The sequence below is a fragment of the Pleurodeles waltl genome, chromosome 10, assembly GCF_031143425.1.
Source record: "Pleurodeles waltl isolate 20211129_DDA chromosome 10, aPleWal1.hap1.20221129, whole genome shotgun sequence".
Classification (NCBI taxonomy): domain Eukaryota; kingdom Metazoa; phylum Chordata; class Amphibia; order Caudata; family Salamandridae; genus Pleurodeles; species Pleurodeles waltl.
The window spans coordinates 587,146,435-587,167,609 of NC_090449.1; the positions used below are offsets into that span (position 1 = coordinate 587,146,435).

Here is a 21,175-nt window from a genome sequence, read left to right on the forward strand (position 1 = left end):
CTTTGGGAGACCACACTCTTAGGGGTCTCAATAAGTTGGAAGAACACATCACAAAACTAGGTGACATTTACAATATCGGGAGACTCCGCACTTACTCATAGCTCCAAGATCAATTTAATCTCCCATCGGGTTTGTTCCTTACATATAACGCAGTCACCAGAACCGCACAAAAAATTTGGGGGTCGGCAGCTATCGAACCTCCAACTCACAGTGGCTTTAACATCCTCTGCACAATAGGAGAAAGGAAAGGAATGATCTCAGAAATATATAAATCATTACAAAGCAGTTCATGCACACCCCTAAATAAACTCAGAGACAAGTGGCAGACTGATTTAAACACAACAATGGAAGATGCGCAATGGACAAAGATCACTTCTCATCCTTACTCTGTATCTAGAAACGCCAGATTCAAATTAATAAATCTTTACATTTATCATAGGGCCTACTTAACCCCGCAAATAATAACTAAAATATACAATACAAACGAAGCGAGATGCCCTAGATGTACCGAAACAGCTGCAGGTCTGGTACACATGCTGTGCCGTTGTTCACAACTCAAATCATATTGGTCAGAGATATTTAGGAGAATTTCCGACAGCACTAGCAGGAAGATCACCCTGTCCCCACTAGAGGCCCTGCTAGGAGACTTCCCCCGCCCTACTGCCCACAAAATGTCCAATAAATGTATTGACTTGGCTCTAGTCCTGGCCAAAAGAGAAATCACCTCACACTGGAAAGACTCAGTAGGCCCGCAAGTTAAGAGGTGGCAAGAAGCGCTATAAAAATGGGCGGAAGTGGAGGGGTCTGTGCTGCTAAAAGAAGCGCTACAGGGCCGGAGGCTGAGAGAGGGTGCTACACAATGGGACTCAATACTGGAAAGTTTGAAAAACTTAGACTCCCCGATACCTGAAAAGGATCAGACGGCCTCAGACTCCGAACCAGAAGCAGTCCCCACACCCACAACATAGAACTTTGGTAGCGATTGATACTCTGCTTAAACCATCAAGAACTGTCAGCTCAGTAATATAATGTGTTGATTTAAGAGCAATATGGGGGGTGGGGGGTTTAACAGCGAGAATTTGGGGATTTACTGTTCATGGTTAAAAATCAATAAAAGATATCTAAAAAAAAAATACAATGCAAGTGCTGAGCAAAACAGTTCTCGGTGTGGATTCCAGATGTGCCATAGATTGTGTTAGCTTTGTACCTTGGTGTTGTCAATTTAGGGTTCATGTTAGCACAAGTGGATGTACTGAGGATTCAGGGTGTTACTTTTGTTCTTTCTTGCTCTGCTCTAAAAATGTAGTACATAGAAAGATGGAGGTGAGGGAAAAAAGCAAAGCGCTGTAGGGGAGAAGGGGAGGAGGAAGGCAGAGACACTGTTGGAGAGAGGAAATTGAGAAGGAAAGGAGAAGAAAGGAAGATGGTCGGAAGGTTGTAGGGCGAGGGGGAAACGACTACTTAAATAGCCTATGTGAGAAGTACAAAATCTTAAATCTGAGAAATGTAGGGCTGAGTGCACCGGCAGTTTAAGGCCAGATCTAGGCTTCTCATCACCCACACCAGGATAGTCTTGTAGTGGTTAATCCCTGGCCTCTGGCTACAAAAAGCCAAAGGTGACCACTTCTTTGTGGACACTCTATGCATTTGTATGGGCATTGTTCGGATAGTCATGTGTAATCCAAGAGGCTCATACGAACCACTCTATGGCAGGAGAGACCGGGAGGAGGTTTGGTAGAAAGAATGAATGGAGGTGTGAAGGATTTCTGAGTGCTGGAGATGAGATGTTCCTGGGCAGATTAGTTTGGAAGTGAAAAGTAGTTAGGTGTAATCAAATCATACAGGTGGTTTCCTAAGCAAATGTTCAAATACCATGAAATGTTATCCCTTTTCATTTTCTTTATTCTGCAAGGAGTGAGCTTTCACCTGCCCTTAAAGAATTTGATAATATTGGATGTAGCCTGTATTGTTAACAGTTGCTCAGCCTGCCAGCTCACCAGGGTAAGCGTTTTCGCACAGCAGGTAAGGCTATTGGCAGAAACAAGGTGACTATGCTGTGTGCTAACCATCAGATGTGTCCCTCTGCACAATGGGGCAAGATTGCCATAGAGAAGCGAAATACATCATGAACATCAAAGACACTGTATAATTCATCCAAAAGGCCAATCATAATGCAGTGTGGACTTCATAGTGAGAAGCTGATCTCTAGCAAAGTTACAAGAGAGCAAGGGCCCACCATGCCTCACAAAACAGTTCAGGCTTTCTGCACAGTGTTACAGCTGTATGCCTCTTAATGATCATGGAGTGTTATTATTTTCCGTATTTTTATTTTTATTTTTTCTTTTTAAGTACGAGTTCTGGGTACAACTCACAACACGTGATCTTCTGCATCGATAAACTGGCACCCCAAACTCCTCCAGCTCCCTTCCCAGCCTGATCTCTCAGAAACAAAAAGAACATTCTCAAAACCTTCTGGCTCTCTCTCGCATAATAGAGTTAGTAGTCTGGACGCAACAGTGCTATCCAGAGCAAGGCATAATTTGGAAGAGCGTGGTGCGCAGGACATAGGGAGAAGGTGAATGGAGTGTAGCCAGCAGGTGATCGAACTGCAATAAATTGTGTAAGGAGAGAAGGTGGTGACTAAACACCCATTTTGCTAACATTGTCTTATTCGACTCAGCTTCCCCAGACATCGCCTTCCTGACAGAGACCTGGATGAACCCCTCCTCAGCACCAGACATCGCGATAGCCATCCCGGACAGTTATAAGATCACCCGCAGGGACCGCTCCATCAAACCAGAAGGAGGCATCGCCATCGCCCACATGAACACCCTCAGGATCACGACCAACACCGAAGACACCCTCATCACCGCCGAACACCTGCACTTCCAGATCCACACCAACCCAAACACCACCCTTCGAGGAACCCTCATTTACAGACGCGACAGCATTCAGCAACTCCATCACCAACATCATCAGCACGCACGCTCTCGCATCCACATACTACATACTCCTTGGGGGCTTGAACTTCCACCTCGAGAAGACCAACGATAACAACTCTACCACCCTGCTCGACAACCTCTCCAACTTCAGCCCCAAACATCTCATCACAACACCCACCCACTTTGCAGGACACACACTCGACCCCATTTTCTCCGCCAGCAAACACGTCTCCTTCAGCCACACCACCAAACTCCACTGGACCGACCACCGCTGCATCCACTTCTCCTTCGAGAAACCCACAACACACCATCACCCGCAACTGACTTGCCCACACAGTTGGAACAAGGTCACCGTAGACCAACTAAGCACTACCCTCTCCCAGAACACACCCATCGACACCACCGACACGGACACAGCTGCCCACAACCGCAGGCAATGGATCGATGACTGTGCCAACACTCTCGCCCCAATCAAAAATCCTTCCAACAGAGGCACTGACAGAAAGGCCTTCTGGTTCACCGCTGACCTTCAAGAATCTAGGCAAACATGCCAAAGACTCGAAAAGAAGTGGCACCAAGATCAGACACCGGACAACCACAAAGCCTTCAAAAACATCATCCGCAGACACCACCAAATCATCCGAACCGCCTTCAAAGAACGCATCAACAACAACGCACAGAGTCACAAGGAGCTCTTCAACATCTTGAAGGAGCTCTCCAACCCCGGCTTCAACGTCAACGACATCCCCCCCCCCCAATCACAAGACCTCTGCGACTCCCTAGCCACCTTCTTCCACCGCAAGAACGCAGACATCCATGACAGCTTCAGCACTCAGACCCCCCCCCAGTCAACCACCGACACCACATACTCACCAGCCTCCTGCTCTCCTGGACCCCAGTCAACAACACCATCGAAATCATGAACACCATCCACTCTGGCACACCATCCGACCCCTGCCCTCACCACATCTTCGTCAAAACAAGCTCCGTCATCGCAACCAAACTCTGCAAGATCATCAACAGTTCCTTTGAGTCCGCCACCTTCCCGGAGAGGTGAAAACATGCAGAGATCAACGCCCACCTCAAGAAACCTAAAGCGGACCCAAAGGAAGTCAAGAACTTCTGGCCTATTTCCCTTCTCCCCTTCATGGCAAAAATCAGAGAACACTGTCAACAAGCAACTGTCCTGTTTCTTCGAGGAGAACAGACCTCTGGAGCCATGCCAATCCGGATTCTGCTGCAACCACAGCACCGAAACTGCTCTCATCTCCGCCAACGACGACATCAAAACCATACTGGAAGATGGCCAAACCACGGCCCTCATCCTCCTGGACCTCTCAGCTGTGTTCAACACCTTCTGCCACCATACCCTACGCACACGCCTCAACAACGCAGGAATCTGTGACAGAACCCTGGACTGGATCACCTCCTTTCTCACCAGCAGAACTCAGAGTCTGCCTCCCTCCATTCCACTCTGAAGCCACCAAAATCATCTGCGGCGTACCCCAGGGTTCATACCTCAGCCTGACCTTCTTCAACATGTACATGGCTCCGCTCACTAACATCGCCCAATCTCACAACCTCCACATCATCTCATACGCCGATGACAGCCAGCTGATTTTCTCCCTCACCAAGGACACCACCAAGACCAACCTCCACGAAGGAATGAAGGCCATTGCAGAATGGATGAAGAACAGCTGCGTTAAACTGAATTCCAACAAGACTGAAGTCCTCATCTTCGGCTCCACCCCCTCCGCATGGGACGACTCCTGGTGGCCTGCCACACTGGGAACCGCACCAATACCCACACAACCTGGGATTCATCCTGAACTCTTCAATAGCTATGACCCAGCAAGTCAACGCCATCTCCTCCTCCTGCTTCAACATGCTTCAGAAGATCTACAAATGGATCCCCACTGAAACCATTAGAACAGTCACCCAAGCCCTTGTAAGCAGCAAACCGGACTACAGCAATGGAACCACAGCCAAACTCCAGAAAAGACTGCAACGCATCCAGAACGCCTCAGCACGCCTCATCCTGGACATCCCCCGCCACATCACAGCCCACCTGAGAGACCTACATTGGCTCCCGGTCAACAAGAGAATCACCTTCAAACCCCTCACCCACGTTCACAAGGCACTGGACCAGAATACCTCAACAGACAGCTCTCCTTCTACACACCGACCCAACAGCTTCGTTCCACCGACCTTTTCCTCGCCACCGTCCCATGCATCAGCAGAACCACCTCTCCGTCAAGACATGGAACACTCTTCCCACCCACCTGTGTCAGACCAAGGACCTCCTTACCTTCAGGAGACTTCTCAAGACTTGGCTGTTCAAGCAGCAGCAGCCCCCCCTTAGCGCCTCGAGACCCTCACTGGTGAGTAGTGCACTTTAAGAATTCCCTGATTGATTGACATCCTGCCTCTATGCCTCCACAAGGGAGGCATCTCGATCAATTATCGATCAACTCGTGGAGCTATCCTGCTATTTTAAAAAGACTCCTCCCACATGATACTTCAAATATTACTCACGTCAAGACCTCCACCAGTACCAATAAATCAACAGAACCCCTCCACATGCCTTCGTCTCCCATGACATTCCCAATTGTCAGTATATAATGGCAATTTAAGTAACCTCCTTTCACACACTTCCACCGTAGAAAGGGCACATGTTACACCCATTATCACCACACATGAAACTGCAGCTACCACAGACCATCATTAAGACAGGACGGTGGTAAGGAGGACAAGGGATATGGAGTGGCATCAGACACAGGTCAGGGAGAGCATGAGACAAAGAATGAAGGTAGAGAGAGAGACAGAAAGAATGAAGGTAGAGAGAGGGACAGTGCAGACAAAGAATGATAGAGTGACTAAAATGTAGAAAATAATGATATGGGGTGCAGTTGATGGAGGAAGGCAGAAAAAGAATGTACATATAATGCATAAAAACTGATTTCATTTGCAGAATTAAAAAAATAGACTTTTTAAATTAAAATTTTAATATATTTTTATGAAACCGATACAAAATGTAAAAACAGTACACATGTAAATGGCACTAGGTGATGCAAAGATTCACCTGATTGTCATTAGTATGTCTTTTAGTATGCAATCTAAATACAGAAATGTTCAATAAATTAAAGACATTTGCAGATACAGCCAAAAACAATACTGATTTGTATAATGTTTGTTTTAGTTGTTTACAAGGAAGTATGAGATGTTCATTCGACCATTTTACGTCTCAGATTAAAGTTTGTTTTTCATTTATCCATTTGAATGTCTCACTCAGTAGTCCTTATTTAACACGTTTGTTTCAGGCAAGACTGCGGAAACGGTTTTATGGTATGAAAATAAAATAGCATGGCATTTTATTGAGCAGATGAGAACATCTATCCCCTGCCAAGTTAAGCCTAATGGGAAATGGAAAAAGATAAGTGTGGCTCAAACTGTTTAGAAATATCCATTTTGGCTGTCTAACATTGGGTATTGGTTCTCTGATACACTATAGCTCTCAATACGAGTGGCCCAGTGGGGGACACACTATTTATGTATCTATCTATTACAACGGATCACCGTCTTAATGGAAAACATGCCAAGTTTTGTGCTTTTCTTAAAAATCCCAATGTTTCAGGTCTAGGGGGCATTTATTACTTCTTAAATAATGGCAAGTTTGAACTAGGTTTGATTTGTGTCATACCTAATAATTACCGGGTGTGGTAAACTCAGACAAACTTATTTACGCAAACAGGTATTTATGCAGGGGGCATAATTCCCTGGGCCACTCACATTGAGAACCTATATGTACTTAGGATGACTGTAAATCTCTCAGGGACCCATATTACATCAGTCTCAATCAAATTCAAAGTGGAGCCACTCTAGACAACCTAAAAGGAAAATGGCACAAGAACATGTGAAGGATTTCTAGTTAGTATGTTCATTTTGGACACAAGGGAATTTTTAAAGTGAGGAATTAGCATCCAACATAACTGATTCTCTGTTACTTGAATCAACAATTGTTTTACTCACGTCTGCTCAGAGGTGTACTTGATTCAAACACCTTATTTGGTTTTGGTCCGAGGTGAAGAGAATCACAGAAAGATAAACTAAGTACTCAGTATTACACAGGTTGACATAATCCACATCGCAAATATTTCCTGCCGAACCTTGATGTTGAAAAACACACCCTTATGTGGTCATGAATATGCTACTTTCTGACATGATGGGTATATTGGCAGTGAAATGCCATCTTGTTTTTATTAGTGGGAATCTTTTCTGACACTGGGGCTTAAAGCAAGCTATCTAGACAGTGTCTAGTTGCGTTTTAGTACCAATGCATTTTTATTCGTAATACTGCTTTTAAAGGTTCTGGTACAGTATTTTGATCTGCAGTTGCGGTGAAATAGCAATATAAAATACAGCAGCAATATTCAAAAGCCTCTTTCGAGATGAAGGAAGGGCAGATTAGACAAATACGTACTTATCATTGATCAGATTGAAATTAAATTTTTGATGGCTCCCCAAGAGAGTAAAACATATTTCTTAGACAGAATCTCCACACCCATCTGAGATCATGTTTAAAATGGAATTAAGAACTTTGGTCTGAAAAAACAGAAGTGGCAGTGTACGTAAATACGGACAATAGAAATAGCAAGACACTACCGAGGAGGAGAGACAGAAACATATTTGTCTCTTGCAGTGCAACTGTCAGGAAATCAGACCCGGCCTGTTAATTACTTAACTTTAAGACTGAATCATCATGAAAAACAGAAGGTCAAGAGAAACAATGCATTTCCGTCCCTCCTCCTTTACAAATATATCAACATTTAAAAAGTCCTCAACTACAATAAAAACATTTTTAACATGTACAAATAAAATGCATACAATGGCTTATGTTTGTGCAGTGAAATGTTTGGCAGACATCAATTACCTTGTTATGTTACTTTAAACAAATTAAAACATTAGATAATATTTGAAGAAGTGTAATATCTTGTACAGCCAAGATGTCAACTGGACAGAATTTTACAATAAGCAAAAACACTTAAAAATCTTGTACTGTATTTTTTCATTTTATTGTTCTCTACTATCGCACGTCATATTTGCTATGTACAACTTAGACTACCAACATTGTCAAAATTAAGTACACGTGGAGTTAGAAATAGAGAATCTATACTTCACTATGCATGTTTTGTTTGAAGATATGCTGGCAGTCAATATTCTGACTTTGAGTACAAGTAAGATCTTGAAACTGTGACACACATGCACAGAAAGTGTCCATTAATCCACTTCAACTATTTAGCTGTAAAATATGGCAAATGAAGTATTATAATCAGATGATGGTTTAGACTTTCCTGTGTACAAGAACACTGCAATACAGCCATTCAGCTTATTGATAAAGATTCACTACGTTAACTAGTTAAACAATTTTTTAATGTTTAATACAGCAATTAGCACCCACAGTGAATAACAATGGAATAGTGCATGGTTCAAGTATCAGTTATTTCCATTTGACTGACTGACTACAGAAGAATTAATATTGGTAGAATGTAACCAAGATTTGTTGGTGTCATATGGTACGCCTTGATTACTAATTTATTTTCTGCATGCCTTCTCATGTGCTGAATATCCTGGGTGGAGGAAACAGTTTTTTATGTCCATACTTGCTGCTTAATTTCCAAATATACTCAACTTTTGTGTGCAAGTTGGGAAATAAGTGCAAGTAGACAGTAGTCAATTTAAGGTAGAAATAAATATCTTACTTTATTCATAGGAACACTTTTAAAACTGGCTGTGACCCACTAGGCTCATCTTGTCCTCTTACACTCCTATTAAGGGGGCACTTCCACCCACCACTTTCACTAAGGTCTAAATCTGACCTATTTTCAGGTTTGGGGTGAGGGGTAAAGTTAACCCTTTCTTTGGTCCTCCTTCTGTTTCACGATTGTATCTGATTAGGGATAGGCCCACAACACCCTCCTTTCCTGTTGTTCATCCTCTTTCCCTGCTTACATGAAGATTGCTAGCAGTGTGGATTGACAGGGGCCTTTAACACCTGCCACACCACCTCTTTCCTCACGCAATTCAGCAATGTAGTGTTCATTGTAGTGTCAAACCGTGCTGGGCTGCCGTATCTGCCAAGCCCATGTCTCGCCAGTTAACATGTGCATCTTTGGTCCACCCCATATGTACCCACTTACTTTGTCAGATAAGCCTGGTTATAATAATCTTGGTCTACCACTGGCACAAAATAGAGCAGTAAACGTGCCTTCTTAATTTGGCAATAACTCTAGGTAATCTCAAGACCTGAGGAGGAGACTATAAGGCACAGAGTAGTGGCATTGCATTCTGGTTCACCCACCATAAAGTGTACTGAAAGAACAGCAAAACTAGGCTGGTGTTTAACAGCTGTCAGTTCTAAATTGTCTGGCAATAATCCTGCTCAGAGTATGATGATGGAAAACTGCAATTCCATTTTCATTACATTTTGTGAATCAATTTTGGCAAACTGTCAATGTGAAAAAAGGCATATGTCAATTTGCAGTGCTCTCTTAATACTTGCCTTTCCAGCCACTGTATCTAATGATCTTTGTACAACCATCTCTACTGACTTCCAACTTAACATTTTCAAAACTGTGAATAAGATTTCACTGTGACACTTTCAAAGGCACGGTGCATCAGATGGTTACAATAAATAAGGAACTGATCATGTGGCCCGGCATCATTTAGCATTTCCTAATTTCAAAATTAAAAACTCTTTGTGCGTTAAAATAATTAATCAAAAACAACAGGAGGAGTTGGGAGTTCTTAAAATAATTGATGCGCAGTAATTTTTGCCTTTCAGGTTTAAGGCAATGTTTGAGTTCACCCATCATGAGGAAATCAGAGGCAAATAAAGCCTTTTCAGCTTCTCTTGTGCCTTCTGTCTTCCTCATGGCTCTAAATTGTTCATGAAATTGTAGAATAAAATGCAGCTGCAGGCTGCACAGATTATAATTCAAAGGGTTATTTGCCTTTCATATTACGCTCCTATTGTCATCAAGCTACCTAACCTAGCGACTGGGTTCTAAAAAAGGAAAAGTGTTAAGTACATGAAGCAAGAATCTTCTAATCTAGTTGTCAACCATGGATGCAGATGACATGCAAACCTGATGTGGCCTTGTAAACTTGATGGAACTGTATGGTTTTGAAAAACTGTGTTACGTCCCGGAACCTCTGTTTTGTTGTCTAACAAAATTGGGAGTGCTTTGGAACAGGATAAACAATAGTATTGTGCCATGTCCTTTGAAAATGGTTACAGATGAGGCTATTCCCCTACAAAACATATTTCTCAACAGACTTCATAATTAATTGTTGACATTTCTTCAGATTTGAGATTTTCCTTTCAAACTTTATCAAATTAACTCTACTCAATACTCTTCTTCCAAATATATATTTATTTTGTCATAGCCTGAATGGGTCTGCTATGTTCAGCAGGAACATACTTAATATCTAAATTTCTTAATCATTTATTAAGCAATATGTGCTTCCTTTATTCTTTTGTTCTGCTCGCCCACTCATGTCCTAATCCAAGGACAGTCTTCGAAAATTGCACTGTTTTGAATGATAGAAAGCTGGTGATCACAGGTTTTTACAAAGGAGATGGCTGAAAATCTAAAACCCAGATTACTCAGTGCAGAATTTAAAGATCAGTATCAACTCAGCTATTGGAGTGATTTTGAAACTTTCCATTATTTCATAAATCTTTGTGCACAAAACCTTTCAATAAAAACAAAATGATCACATTTTTGTTGTGATGTTCTTATTTACAGTAAGTTTGCTGCAGCTTACTTAAACATTTGATACTATGTGGGAATTATCAAACCAAAAATAAAAATATCAAGTGTTAAAAAAAAAAAATTGCCATGTTGTACTTGGTAGGCCAAGGAAAAAGTGGATTAAAATCTATTTGTATATTTGAGTGTTTCTGCAGTCACACTATCAATGCTGGGCAAATAATGTGCATATCTGCAGAGGTATTTGAAAAATATGCTGAAATGAAGACCATACAAATGTCAATACATGATTTCTGGATCTGTTATACTCAGCAGTTTATGTAACCATAAATGGCTTTGCTTTCTCCAGCCCCTCCTTCAGGAACTTCAAGTAAGTGGCAGTGGAGGGGTCTTCAAATGAAGCAGTAAAACTGAAGATGCTACTCTCTGCTTCCTCTGGCTTCATAGAGGTGATGTCAAGGAAATAGTTGGCATTAATATGGTGAACAACTGTCCCGTTGGGTAGGCTGATCATCATTTCTACAGGGAAGTTGTATTTCTCTAGGTGTAATTTTGCCACTTTTGCATAGTGGCCATTGTCTTTGTTACTCTGTAGTACTTCTAGTTCCTTCACTAAGGACCAACTGCAGATAAAGCTGTCATTCAGCAGGGCGAGGATGGGCGAACTTTCCAGGACTGTCTCCCGGAGAGTTCGCCCGGAACCTCAGCAGGACTGGTCATCTAATGCCCCCCAAAGCAAAATGGAGTGGACCAACTTGTTTTCTGCCACAGCTCTGTCAAAGGCTTCAGTGAAAGGATGATATGGCACCTTCTTAAATGGATACATGGCCACTTCCAATTTGTTTGCTGCTTCCGTCCAGCTGATTTCTGACTGCCAGTTTATCTCTTCAAACACAAACTCAATTGGGTCTTCCAAGGGGTCCCTACTATCAATGACATTGCCGTTCTCATCATAAATCACAGAAGGGATGGAAGGGTCTGTAGCTTGCAATTCCATTTTGGGCAGGTATCCTATGTCAACCTCCATATTGCTGCTTTCGCTTGTTCCATACAACCACTCCATGTCAACATTAAGTGACCTGTTGTTAGGGACAAAAAGGTGGAATTGCCTTACATGCGAAGCATCTTTGGAAATTACAATGTGACCTGTGAATTGTCCAGGCGAGAACCAGAAGGGGAAGTCTGGAGGCTCATTCAGCTGAAACTCAGCATGTATTCTGAAAACAATGTCATAATAGAAGCCGTCGATAGCTCTGATGCAGGCCACAGTTCCTTGAGGGGCAAATCGGGTTTTGACAAAAGGACGTGGGTGGAACATGCTCAGGAGCTTGTGGATAATAATCTCTTTCCCTCTGGGGGTTGGAGGGTAAAAACGATTGTTAGGAAGGTACCCAGTGAAGATGTTGAGTTCACTGGGGACCACCCACCAGGGATCCCCCAGGTTCAGCTTGTTTTTTGGAGGAAGGAAGGCTCTGAACTGACTGACAAAAAAAACACTGGAAGGTGTCACAGGTGTTGTCCAATTTCGTAGTCCTGATAAGGCATTGTGAGTAATTCCCAGAAAGCCGTCTTTACTCTTTGTCATAGTTTCCATTATTAGAGGCTGAAATTTAGCAACTACAGACAGCGTCTCCCCATTAGGATCCAGAATGTCATCTTCTTCGTAGTCTGAAACAGGAGCAACACCAGTCAGCTTTTCTGCTATTGACCTGAACTCCTCAGGGCTTAAGTAGAGATCTTTGTCAGCATCCAGTGATGAGAACAAGAAGAATCCTTCCGTCCCCAGGGATTGCAGAGCTGCCTCATGCCGCCGTATAGTCTGATCATCATAATAAAACTTGACTCCCAACATAAGGACCATAATGAGAAAAACCAGAAAGAAGAAGCGTATAACAAAAGAACACATTTTCCATGATCTTTTTTCCTCACTTTTTTCTTTGCCTCTTTTCTCTTCTGGTGCAGCATTATTCTGCTCCCTTTCCTTTCGTCGAAGCCTTAAGTCTGTGGACATCACTGTAATGATTAAATAACATATCAAAACTAGATAAGTATGCATGATCAATTCTCATACATTGCATCAAAAGAAAGCAGTTTGACTTTAGTGTAGACAATGCGATTTAAAAAAAATCATTTTCTTCTCTTCACTTATCAGCAAAATTGCCACAATCTACTTTTGTATTTTTATTCATAAAGTGTGGACCTTAATAAGAAAGCACTGTACAGGTTGCAGATATACAGGCGTGTTTACAAGAGCAGCACAAAAACACACATTGGCAAAGCCAATAGGTCTCGCCTATGGAAGAGCTATTGGCTTTGCCAATGTGTTTTAGCCATGTTGTACACCAGTGTGGCTGCTATTCATGTTAGTGGCACAGAGTGACATGGCGTAAATTAGGGCGTCAAAGAGTGGAGTGGAGTGCCGTAAGGTGGAAGGCCATGGAATGTCATGGTTGGAGTGTTGTGCTGGAGAGTGAAGTGGTGTGAAGGGGTATAGATTGGAGGGGTGTGGACTGAAGGGGCATAGAGTGGGGAAGAGTGTCGTGAGATAGCACAGTGTCAGAGTGGGGTGGCATAACATGGAGTATAATGCAGTAGAATGGAGAAGTGTTTGTTGCAGGGTAGTGTGTTGTAGAGTAGAGTGGCAAGAAGGGGCGGACAGTGGAGGGGCGTAGAGTGTCAGAGTTGGGTGGCACAGAGGTGTGGAGTGGTGCAAAGTGGAATAGTGTTGTAGAGTAGAGTGGTGAGGTGGGGTGTAGAGTGTTGTAGAATCGAGTGGCATGGAGTGGCATAGACTGTGGAGTTGAGTGCCACAGAGTGGAGGGTCATAGACTGGAGGGTCATATAGTATTGTGGAGTAGAGTAGCACTGAGTGTCGTAGCGTGGAGAGGCACAGAGTGGAGTAGAGTGGTGCACAGTGAAGTAAGAATGGTGTGGTAGCACACTGCCTTTACAGATAACATATTTTCAATTAAAATGACCATTACTTTGCACAGACAAACCGTTTTACTGATAAAACTATACTATTGTGGAGTGGCATGGAGTATGTAGAGTGGAGGGGCACAGAGTGAAGTGGCAGAGTGGAGAATGCATGGTGTGGTAGTGTCCTGTCATTACAGACCAAACATTTTCAATAGAAATAATCAGTACGTTTGCACAGACATACAGTTTTACTGATAAAACTCTACAGCACACAAACAATAACGTGTGGCGACAGCATCACCTAGTGTACCGATATGTTTTGATTGTATTAAAATATGTGTTTCCATCACACTTTAGAATCACAAGGTGTGTTTCATTTGTGCTTTCCTAAATCTGATATATTCTGAAATATTTGCAGTTTTTAATATACATTTAAATTGTGTTGGGTGTTAGTCTGATGTGTAAAAGGAAAGGCTTCTTTCTGTCAGATAAATCCTCTCACTGTGAAGTCAGAGAAAGAAAAGTAATCATTGAGCACCCTCAGGAGACAGAGTCTGGCATTTGGCCTCTGTCTTTGAATGCACTGCAAATGTGGCAAGATAAGAACACAATTTAAAGGCCTATTTACAGAGAGAGAGAGCACTCTGGGAAGAATATAGTAAACACGGAGCTCCATAGAAGGAACAAATGTGTGCTGGACATAATAAAACAAATGAAGCCAGCAAACCGAAAGCAAGCAAATGTGAGTAACAAAACGCAAAGCCAATGACAAGCAAAATGCATTCCTAGATCAGCTTTCAGAATGCCCAGAAGATGTCTTTAGCAAACCAGACAGCTGTGGTGTCTAATAGGATCCAACCAAAAAAAGGACTGCTGCATAATGGAGATTTATGCAGGTCTCTTGCAAGAATAGTGTGGAGGTCGGAAATTCTCGCCCATTAACCTCCAGCAAGGCTTGTACAAGCCTGACTTCCCACTAAAACCACTAAGACAAAAGAATTCCCCATACACTTCTTGTTAGAGCAAGATAGTTGTTCTGCAGGAGGGGCAAAAAAGTGAAATAGTGCAGAGACATTTTTTTACAAATAACATTTTCATGGCAAAAATGGTGAAGGAAAGGGCTAAAGCAACAGGATGGCAAGGAAAAAACAAAATAAAAAAAACAGAAGATTTTGAAGGATGGAGGTCGCCGAAGAAACACAGGAGTAAGAGTCAGCAATGGGTACAATACAGGGACAATGGGTAGAGAGGCTTACAGGGGAGGGAGATAAACATGTACTATCTTCAAGTGCTTTACAAAGAAGACAAGCATTGGCAAAGCCAATAGGTGTTGTCCATTCAAGAGCTACTGGCTTTCCAAATGTCTTATAGCCGTGTTACACAGCAGAGTGGAGGGAAATACAGTAGAGTGGAGTAATGTGGCACGGAGTGGAGTAGAGTGGCATTTAGTGCAGTGGCATAGAGTGATGTAGAGTGGCATAGAGTTGAGTGGCATAGATTGGAGTAGAGTGGTGTGGCATGGTGTATAGTAATGGCTTGGAGCAGTGTAGAGTGATGCTGCATAGAGTAGAGTGGAATTGTGAGGAGTGGTCTCTGGTAGAATGGCACAGAGTGGAACTGTGTAGAGTGAAAAGGCGTGGAGTGGTGTAGAGTGGCATACAGTGGAGTGGTGTGGAATAGAGTGGCATGAGAGGAATGCAGCATACTGGTGTAAAGCATTGAAGAGTAGAGACTGGGGTGGAGTGAGTGTGGCAGAGTAGAGTAGTGGCGCTGAGTGCAGAGTAGATTGGCATAGAGCGCACTGGTTTTGAGTAGAGTGGTGTAGAATGCACTGTTGTAGAGTACAATGGCATAAAGTAGAGAATGGACTAGAGCGGCACAGAGTGGTGTTGTGCAGCGTAGATTTCACTGGTGTAGAGTGGCAAAGAGTACAGTGGCAGAGTGCGCAGTGGTATACAGTGCAGTGTTGAAGAGGAGAGTGGCATAGAGTGGAGTTGTGCAGAGTAAATTGGCCTACACTAGAGTGGTGTTCAGTGCAGTGGCAAAGAGTGCAGTGATGCAGGTTAGAGTGGCCTAAGGTGCATTGGCATAGGATATAATGGTACTACTAGGGTGGCGTGGAGTGGTGCAGAGCAGAGTGCAGTGACGTAAAATAGATTGTTTCAGAGTACACTGAAGTGGCAGAGTGGTGCAAGGTAAAGTGGAGTAGTAAAGAGTAGAGTGCATTGTTGAGTGTATTGGCGTGCAGTGGCATACAGTGCTTTGGCTTATAGTGTAGTGTTGCAAAACAGAGTTCAGTGAGGCAGAGCAGAGTGGTGTGGTCTAGATTGGAGTGGTGAAGAGTGCAGATGTGAGTGGCAAAGCATTTGTTGGCAAAGAGTATAAACATTAGAAGTACAGTAGAGTGGAGTGGCATGGGGTGGAATGGTGCAGAGTAGAGTGCAGCCGCATAGAGTGGTGCTGAGTTGAGTACTGTACAGTAGTGTATGCATGGTGCGGCACAACACTGCCATTACAGACATCTAATTTTCACCGGAAACTGAAAAAACAATAATGGAAATGTCATCACCTAAAGCATTGATTTGTTTTGATCGTATTCAAATATTTCTTTTCACCACACTTCAGAATCACAAACAAAGTTCTTCATATGTGCTTTCATGGATATATTCTGAAATATCTACACAGTTCACTTAGCCATTTCAATTGTGTTGTGAGCTAGAAAAAAAGCATTTCCTTTCTCAGCAAAAAATTGTCACATATGGCCTTTCACTTTGTAGTCAGAGAAAGAAAAGTAAACATCAAGCTCTATCTGAAGACGGAGCCGGACATTAGACCTGACATTAAGCACAGCAAAAGTGACAAGAAAAGAACAATATTTAAAGGCCTGTTTACAGAAAGTGACCACTGCGGAAAAATACAGTAAATAGTCTATGTCCCACTGGAGGGACAAACTCAAGCTGGACAGCCTAAAATAAACTACAGCCCGCAAATAAAAAGATGCACATGTGAGATACAAAGCCAATAGGCAACGGGTGGAATGGATTATCTGGGACGCTTTCCGAATGTGCCCAGCATGTCTTTAGCTAACCAGCCAGCTCCGCTGGCCATTAGGCTTCGCCCTAATTATACATGTACAGGCATGCAACTTTAGGAGGAGCACAAAAATAAAAGCAATTATACAAAAAGTATACAATGAACCAGGAATTCTCCTGCACAATGGTGTGAGGAAGGGTAAGCAGGGACTGTTCATGCTTGTCTTGGATTTATTTTTTAAGTGCAAGTTTTATTTGCCCTCAAGTTCTACTCCCTCTCTCTGCTTTTGCGTGCTCCACTGCTTTAGATATATTTGTGCCGTATTAATACCCATACATTACTGCTTTGCAAAGAGCACGTCCTGTGAAAGATTTTGCTTGCTGGTTGAGCTTGTTGGTGTGGGCTGCTGTGTAAATGGTGCAAATGAATTTAATTAAATAGTGCAAATGAATTTAATTGCATGCATGTTTAGAGCAAGTGGACATATATTGAGCGAGAGTGATGTGATTGTGTTTGCATTGAACAGTGATCATGTGGGAAAGGTGGATTTCAGTAGAGTTAAGCTGAAGTTCAGGAAGTCCTTTGACCTAGGCATTAACCGATCAGAATTGTGCAAGGATTTTCACTAGCACAGGGGTGATTATAAAGTTGCACAGAAGGTTGATCTTTACCATGAAAGCTGGAATTTCAATAGCTTACATTTCTCGAAGGAAAGGCAGAAGTCAATTAGGAAGCATAGGGGTTTGGCATTTGCAGCAACAATGCATGACGATCTGTTAATCTGCACGGCACCTAGACAGTTTTTAATTTCTATTTATAATCTACTCCCCCAAAAGAGAATGCTGTTCGTTTTTATGAGTAGCAGTTTTAAGTATGCTTTTGGAATCCATGACTGAAATAAATATAGGAAGTTTTTCATTTGTCATTTAATTATGAGAATACTAGAAGATATAATGGCTTAGCTGCTGTATATTAGTGGAATACGTCTTGTCAGGTCAGGCGAAGGCAAAACGATCCACACAAAAAATGAGTGCAGACATGGAGCCTGTGTTTTAAAAGGAAAGGGTGGGGCATTGGAAATATCCATTTGCAAGTACTGACGTCTATTTGCCAGGAATGGAAAGAACTATGTATGGGTGGGGTTGGTTATTGGGGTGAGAGAATGCTAAGTAAACATGGTTATCAACGGTATTACGCACCTCCAAGAGATTTTTTACCTTTTTTCTTGATACGTTGTCCCTTGCGGTTAATGCGAAGGCGGGTTCAATCACACGTCCGTTCAGTTAGCATTTTTATTTTGTAAGGTACCATTCTGTAGTGGCAAGTATGAAGGATGCGAGGGAGGCAGATTTCATGTTAATATCTTTTATTCTTGCCACAAGAAATAAGGCCCACGAGCAGCCGGCCGGCCGCAACACCGCGCTTTGTTCGCGCCTCTGCCTTTCCGCCGCGCCGCCCCCTGACGTCACGACCGTCCTCGTTACAGATTGGTTGTGGCGTCATGAGGCGTCTAAACATAGAAGACAGACTAGCTCTGTCCCTCCGGCCTCGTGCGTTAACTCACGTACGACATCTCCCTTTTCAACAGAACAAGAAACTTAAGGAACTTCACCTCATAACAAAATCTTCAAACCTCTTGGGTGCTCGGATACGCCTAATTGGCCTGCTCGGAGTAACATACTGAAGTGAATTCGCCTTGACGGCGCACGCATCCTCTAGGCTTGACCCCATTACATTGTGACTGTCGCTCTCCACAGATTCGGGCCTGCAGCCATTCTGTCCTGAGGCAGCCGTCAAGCCACGCCATGCCTTCTCGCATCGCTCCGCACTCGCCTGTCCACTTATTCCTGGCCTGGAAGGCGTATTCACACATTCCTCCTCATCAATGACTACATCCCTGGCTTCGTGAGTTTGCCACTCATCAACATCATCCGTGCCTTCGGCCCCATCCACACGGACATCTTTCATGATGATTTTCTCTTGCTCAGCCTTGAGCCTAACTATGTCGTCCTTGCTCCGCCACCCCGCTCCTTCCAGGCAGACTGCCCCTCTTGTCACTCCTTGCACACGCACCGGGGTTTGAAACACAGACTCCCCCTTCATCACCCTGTTGGGTTTCTTCACCAATACCCAATCCCCTTGCGCTATATTTTTAGTTTTGGCTCTATTCACCATGTCAGCGTACCTCTTATTGTTTTCCTGTTTGGCCACTATTCTTGCTTTGACTCTCAATCTCTCATCAGATTCTGCCTCAATTTCCCGGTTCATGTCATACCACCACTCGCCGCAGCATCAGCGCCTTAGGGGTTGCACGTAGTCCCCAGTGAAGAGATATCAGCGCTTTCCACTGGCCTCCCGAAACACCAGGTAAGGTGGGCTACACTCGTGGGCCTTGGTAGAAGCTGTGACCCTCGTCGCCATTTGTAGTGGCAAGTATGAAGGATGCGAGGGAGGCAGATTTCATGTTAATATCTTTTATTCTTGCCACAAGAAATAAGGCCCACGAGCAGCCGGCCGGCCGCAACACCGCGCTTTGTTCGCGCCTCTGCCTTTCCGCCGCGCCGCCCCCTGACGTCACGACCGTCCTCGTTACAGATTGGTCGTGGCGTCATGAGGCGTCTAAACATAGAAGACAGACTAGCTCTGTCCCTCCGGCCTCGTGCGTTAACTCACGTACGACACATTCCAATAGGTCTGTCGTTAAGGTGGACAGCAGCACCATGTGACAGACATAACTGTACACATTTTGTTTTACGGAGTTCATTTCCACAACCCCGTATATTATCCTTTTAGTGTTCGGTTCGATCATTCAATTTTTCTTTTGAGTACTCAGTCTTTAATTTTATGTACTCACACTTCAAGGTGCCGCTATAAGTTCTATTTGGAGACATCTTGTGCCATGGCATGCAGATTCGTGAGCAATGCATGCATTTATATTACATGAACCATGTCTTTCATGGTATAGTTTCCTGCTGCTTAGACGCATTGAACCATTTGTTTTTACTCAGCCGGTTCACACAAATCACTAAACTTTTTCTTTTCATCTCAGTACGGTCTGATTTCATTTAGCAATGCTGTCATAAGTTCAAGACGGGGGCCATATTGATATTCATATTCATGTGAAATGCATATAAACTGACAGGATGACAGACGTTCTGAGTGCCTAGTGCAAGACCAGAATCTGATTCTGAAAAGTACGGACTATGTGTGCCATAGGAATGCTGGCTCAAGTAACATCTGAAATGCATTCTGGGGGTCAGAGAAAGTAGGAGGACCGGATCTGGAAAATTTAAATACATCACAGGAGAAATTGTACTTTACTCTGAGACATCACAATGGAGTAGACATCATCCCAAGAAGAAATGCATAATTTGAGTGCAAGACAGTAAACAGTAGACTCGTGACAGCCACTTTAAAAGGCAGATACATCACCACCACCATTATTCAGTGATATACTTCAACAAATGATGCAGAGGAAACAGTCAAGGGCACATTCTACCAACTGATGCAAGCTGAGATTGGAGCAGTGCCAAACCATAACTTGAAGACTGTGATGGGGGTGGGCATGAATAATAATGTGGGAAATCACAACACGAACCATGACAGAGCCATTGTAAAGGTAGGGTGTGGGGCAATGAGTGACAATGGTAAAAGACTGTTGTAATTTTGCATCACAAATCATCTAGTTATAAAATGGGCTCTACTGCTCCCCTCCCCCATCTCCACCGTAATATTGAGACACTAACTTGGTGCTCAACCAATGACAGAGACAGAAACCAGACTGACATCTTGCAGTATGTGTCCTCAGGTGGTCAGAGTGAGGAGGGGCATGGATGTTGACACTGACCACAAACTAGTGGCCACTCTTGTAAAGCTGAAGTTTAAAAAAACAGAATGCAAAAATGAGGATGACAGTACCTCGATGTGGCAAAATTACAGAACTCAAAGACCCAGCAAACATACGTCTTACAAATCAAAATGAGGTTCTAACTTGTGGCAAACACAGACTACTGGTCTGAGCCAGTTTCAGGTGCAGTCAACAAGAATGGATATAGGTTTCTTCAATATATGTGAAGAGCAGTGAAACATGCCTGGCAAAAAAGACAATAAAGAGGAAAGAATGGATAACACAAGACACATTGAAAGATATTGACAACAGGAGAGCAGTAAAATAAAAATTCATGGATACCAAATCTAAGAGGCTGCAGGAGAAGTACAAGCAAGACTATAAAGAAGCAGACAGAATAGCCAAAAGAAAGACAAAAGCAGACAAGTGGGTGTACATGGATCACTTTGCTAGCCAAGTAGAGGAGTACACAGAAAGGTCTTCAAGATCACGAGAACAGTCAATGGCAAATCATGTACAACATACAACACCCCTATCATGGACAGACAGGAAGCATGCTGGGCTGAGCACTTATAAGAAGTCTTCAACCGACCAGTACCAACAAGAAAAAGAAGAGAGATTTCGATGTGAACACCATCACAACATAGAAAGAAGACATTCTG

General features: G+C 43.2%; 1 protein-coding gene across 2 annotated transcripts in view; it reads right to left on the reverse strand.

Annotated features, from left to right (window-relative positions):
- Nucleotides 1-5,929: 5,929 nt before the first annotated feature.
- The window catches only part of SELENON (selenoprotein N), a 37,470-nt gene continuing 22,224 nt past the window's right edge, over nt 5,930-21,175 (reverse strand). The window contains exons 1-2 of one of the 2 annotated variants that reach the window (XM_069211044.1): nt 20,453-20,541; nt 5,930-12,727 (exon numbers count right to left, since the gene is read on the reverse strand). In XM_069211044.1, the coding sequence (XP_069067145.1) occupies nt 11,031-12,725 (1,695 nt within the window). In that variant the 5' untranslated portion in view covers nt 12,726-12,727; nt 20,453-20,541 and the 3' untranslated portion in view covers nt 5,930-11,030. Of the gene's footprint in view, nt 12,728-20,452; nt 20,542-21,175 lie in introns of those variants that run through there. The other variant, XM_069211043.1, reaches the window with a different exon arrangement.